Source organism: Plectropomus leopardus, unplaced genomic scaffold (assembly GCF_008729295.1).
Source record: "Plectropomus leopardus isolate mb unplaced genomic scaffold, YSFRI_Pleo_2.0 unplaced_scaffold2572, whole genome shotgun sequence".
NCBI lineage: Eukaryota > Metazoa > Chordata > Actinopteri > Perciformes > Serranidae > Plectropomus > Plectropomus leopardus.
Window position 1 is genome coordinate 1 of NW_024627957.1, and position 4,902 is coordinate 4,902.

The following is a 4,902-nucleotide window of genomic DNA, read 5'->3' on the forward strand; positions in this document are numbered from 1 at the left end:
TAAATTCAAATTTGAGAAGAGGCTTTTATTCTGAAAACAGTCACGCCGGAAGCTTTGTTGTCGTTACCGGAAACCAGACTGTTAGCTTCAGGAAATCACTTGGTGGAAAAAGCTTTCCTTTCTGTAATCAAACCGCCCCAGCACAGAGTCAAACACACACTGAAGCGACATCAAACTATAGCAAATGGACTCCTGGACTTTGATACTGAATCTGCGGTCTGTCCGTCGATAGCACGGCCGGGTGTCGAGGCACCGGGCCGGGCCGGAACCAGAACCAGGCCCGGACGGACGGACACATCCAGCGCTGCGACACCGGCGGGCAGCTGCGAGAGTGTGCAGGAACTGGCATGCTCTCTGTAGGGGAAGTGCAGTGAGTTTTACCGTGACTTGCTGTCAGTAGCTGGACGGCAAGTTCTCCGGTACTTGAGGTTTATCAGATCGGATGTAGAGGCTCGAGGCTGGAGCATGGACCAGCGTGAATTTAGCCAGAAGCGAGCTAACGCTAGCTAACACCGGAGTTAACGGACGTCAACTTTTGCTTGTTAATTAGCGAGGCAGCGAGAGAAAAACAACGAGTATGAGCGCCTCACTTTGGTTTATGTGAATGAATAGGGGTTATTTGATATCGCCTAACATATGTCAGTTCGCTCGTTAGCTATTTTGTAGGCCTGATAAATGTTTCTGGAGCGAGTATAGCGGTGTAGCTCAGTCGTTAGCTGCTAAGTTAGCCTGCCGCCCCGATGAAAGAGTACAAAGTGGTCGTGCTGGGCAGCGGCGGCGTCGGCAAGTCCGCGCTCACCGTCCAGTTTGTCACCGGAACCTTCATCGAGAAATACGACCCGACCATCGAGGACTTTTACCGAAAGGAGATCGAGGTGGACTCGTCTCCCTCCGTGCTGGAGATCCTGGACACGGCGGGGACGGAGCAGTTCGCCTCCATGAGAGACCTGTACATCAAGAACGGGCAGGGGTTCATACTGGTCTACAGCCTGGTCAACCAGCAGTCATTCCAGGTATCTGGTGTCACCTCAACACACACACACACACACACACACACACCCCTTAAACTGCTCATAGCAAGGTATTTAATCACTGCATTTACATTCAATATGTGGGTGTGATTCACACTGCCTTTTTGCAGAGCTCTGCACCATCCAAATTTTCATTTATCGGTTTATTTAAAATAGGGACCGTGTTTAATAATGGTACTCATCTTTAGGGGTCGACCGATATTGGTTTTTCAGTGTCGATACAGATTTTTAGTAGTTGATGAGACTGATAACTGAGATTTTAAACTGATGTGCATTTACAATAAAAATGAGAATCTGTCAATTGGAATTTGGAAGATAACAAACTTAAACAAAAACTTTTTTTTTAAAATGCCTTTAGCAAATGTTTAATCAAAACCGCAATGTTCAGCGTCATATACATCATGAAGTTCCCAGCAACTTTTTTTGTTTGGTTTTATAAAGTCAAGTGAAAATTTAGATAAAAGTAAAACTAGCTCCCTGAGATTTTACACAGTAAAAGTTGAGCTTTTTAATTATTTAATTTTTATCAGCGATTATTAAAATAAAATGCTTCCACAGATAGTCAGCAAAATGCCAAATATTGGCCCCAATACTCGGCCAGGCTGATAATTTTGGATCCCTACTCAGTTCGTGTTTTTTGGGCCCAATCTGGCCTGCATAAGGGTGCAGAGTAGGTTTGGGCGCTATCTAATGTTTCATACCTTATTACCTTCCTAAAATTTCACCAGTGTATACCAAATGTGATGGTATAAGTGTGGGGTGCTGGTTTGGTTGAAATAAATCCTTAAATCACCAAGTTAGACATAAAAAAACATGCCGTTACTCCCCACAGTCTCTGCCTTTGCTGGCCGCCAGCTGTTTACAGTCCTATAACTTTTCCCTCCACCACTAGGTGTTGTTGTGTCTTTCAGCTCAGCTCCCTGTTACACCAGTACAGAGTGAAGACTGAGCTCTGGTAGTGCGTGTTGTGCACTACATACAATAAGTTTATGAGAAAGAGGAGCGCCTGTATTTATGACAGTATTGAAAAACATACCTTTGGGATTTATAAATACCCTTATATGCCGTATATACAGCAATACCACCTAAGTCTTGTGCCGAGTGGCAATACTAACATGTTGTTGTTGTCACTGTGTACTTGTTTGCAGTTGGTGTACAAAGAAATAGCTCACGAAGTCTTTTCTACTAACAGGAAATGATGCAATACCAAAAATCAAACTGAAACTGCTGTGCCACCTCCACAAAGAGAAAGAAAGATGTTTATTGTTCTTTATGTATTGACTAAAGTATTCCTGTAGCTGTTTCACCATCATATTCAATTATTGGGAGTTGTGTGTATATGTATATATATATATATATATAAACTATTTTAGAAAATCTGTTAAGAAAATGTTGTAATAGAAAACACCTTGGCCTATATGGGTAAACTGATTATTTGTTTCAGTGCTACAAACTGCCTACAGTTTTCCTGAGAAACCACACGCTCCTATCCTCTCCCCGTTGATCTTTCAGGATATCAGACCAATGCGAGACCAAATAGTGCGAGTGAAGCGCTTCGAGAAGGTGCCGTTGATCCTGGTCGGTAACAAAGTGGACCTGGAATCGGAGCGCGAGGTGGCCGGCTCAGACGGGAGAGCTCTGGCTCAAGAGTGGGGCTGTCCTTTTATCGAAACTTCTGCCAAGAGCAAGACCATGGTGGACGAGCTGTTCGCAGAGATCGTCCGACAGATGAATTATTCCACGCTGCCGGAGAAGCAGGAACAGTGCTGCACAGCCTGTGTGGTACAGTGAGGAAAGAGGTACAAGCACCGTTGTTCTTATCCTCTTAGGCATTGTTGCATTTGTATTCGGGCTGCCCCAAAGAGCTCACGAACACAGCACAGTTGGCCGCTCACTAATTTTACAAAATGTGATAAAATGTCCCTGTAGTGCTGGTGTAAAATGGTTCACAAGCTGTGTAGAAATGTGGCAAATGGATGACTGTGTGGCGTTTCAGTGCAGTGCGAGGGAGAGGAGAGGTTCGGCTGGAAGTGAGAAAGACGAGTGGGTGGTGCTGCTGCGTGCAAACCGTTGGTTTAGCTTGTTATCATAAGATTGCAGAAAGTATGCGGCATGAAGAACACAACTGTATGAGCAGCTTAGCGCCATAATGAAGCAGACAGCGCTGTGAGCCGAGCCGCAGAAAGAGGAAAATGTGACATCCTGAAAAAGAAATTATGTTCCAAAACAGGAAGTTCGCTTTAGATTCTGTCACAGATGTTGCCTGTTTTAACCACACAGATGCACAATAACAACACCAGTTTTTAGCCTTTTAAATCCTTACACTTAAGCTGTTTTCTCTCTTTTCTTTTTAGATATGCATCATTTGTGTGGATCACCACAAGGATTTTTGATGAACCATGACCCCGGGGACAAGCTGACAAAAACTTACCGCAGCTGGTAAAGTTTCTGTTCAATGTGGTTTCTGACTGTCTCACAGAGCATCTGACAGGAAAGATGTCGGTCCTATTTTTGATATCATAACTGTTAGAAGACGTTTCTGCTGCAACCTTAACGGCCTTTGCGATGATGGCCCAGGACGGAGTCAGACAGACGGACTTGTAATGAGCGAGAACGGCCATCTGTGAATTTCTTTTTTTTTTTTCTCTCTCTCTCTCTCCTTTTAGTCGGAAGTATCCCTGAAATAATAAGCAGGAGTGTTTGTGAGGTTGCAGCTTCTTTTTAAAGCTGCTTTAATCACTATTATATACTTTATTATTACTTGTATTATGTCTCAAGTTTGGAATTTGACAAAGTATTTCTTAATATTGAAGCATTTTGACTTTTAAGCATGCAGACTTCGACCAGTTTGCTGCCCAGGTATGCTGCTCGCTTTATTTTGAAAATCGTGTTAAAATAGTTCTAACTGACAGAAACTGCAGCAGCGAGTTTTTTAGCTTCGGGAAACTTAGACATGATGTCCGATTTTGTGGATTAAACCTGTAACATCAAGAATTTACCTTTTTATGATCGCAGTAGCCTGAAGCAGCTAAACTCATCTGAAAACATGCATGCTCAAAATTGAAAATGTTCGACTAAATCAACTTGGAGTGATAAGGAAGAGCCATTTTACTGTTTTTAGCCTGAATTCTGTCAAAGTCTCTACAAGACATGAACCGCGTGGACGCAGGTCTTCCATTTTCAGTTTTCTCGTGGAGTCTCTGTGGGGGAATGATTTTGGAACGACCAAAGGAAGCTCACAGTTGCATATTTGTGTATGACTACATGACGTGTGTTGCTTTAAAAATTCAGGAGACGCTGAATTCTTGTCATCGAATAACTCCCGCTGCAATGTGGTTTGATAAAAGTTCTGGCACAGTTAATCCGATTTAACTTTGTATTTTTTCTTTTTCTTATAGTAACCTATTTATTAAAGACTAACGACATTGGGTAGCCAGTTTTAAACTTTAATTTTATACTAGTTTATGCTTTTTGTGACATTTCAGGATACATGGTACATTGTTTTGTTTCTGGAGCTGAGGATTTAACAGAGCCTTAAATAATTTCTGTTGCACCCTGGTCTCATGTTTCTTTTTATTTTCTTCTCAAAGTTATGAAAAAGCTGTCGTCATTTGGTAATAAACATGCTGGCCTTTCTGCTTTTTGTCATTGGGCTCAGTTACAGTTTTATCTTTGATACACAACGATATATCTGTACACAATATTAGAATAATGTTTATTTATGCTTCATTCAGAGTTGATCGCGTTCCAGTTCAACAAGTCAGAAAACCAAGATGTTGTTAACAATGCCAGTTTAAGGGCTGGGCAATATAAAGATAGTATAGTATCGTATTGAGATATGAGACTATATATCGTCTTGTATCGTATTGGA

The 4,902-nt window shown here is 42.1% G+C and overlaps 1 protein-coding gene across 1 annotated transcript; it reads left to right on the forward strand.

The window, feature by feature from the left end:
- The first annotated feature begins 80 nt into the window (after positions 1-80).
- On the forward strand, positions 81-4,679 carry LOC121966734 (ras-related protein Rap-2c). The gene is made up of 3 exons (XM_042516802.1): positions 81-1,013; positions 2,544-2,830; positions 3,386-4,679. Exons 1-2 carry the CDS (start codon positions 741-743, stop codon positions 2,820-2,822), a joined length of 552 nt encoding a protein of 183 aa, XP_042372736.1. The 5' UTR covers positions 81-740; the 3' UTR covers positions 2,823-2,830; positions 3,386-4,679.
- Positions 4,680-4,902: the final 223 nt, after the last annotated feature.

Coding starts and splice junctions, on each gene's coding strand:
- LOC121966734 (XM_042516802.1), top strand. CDS start 741: ATGAAAGAGTACAAAGTGGTCGTGCTGGGCAGCGGCGGCGTCGGCAAG. Junction 1,014..2,543: donor TCAACCAGCAGTCATTCCAG/GTATCTGGTGTC, acceptor TTGATCTTTCAG/GATATCAGACCAATGCGAGA.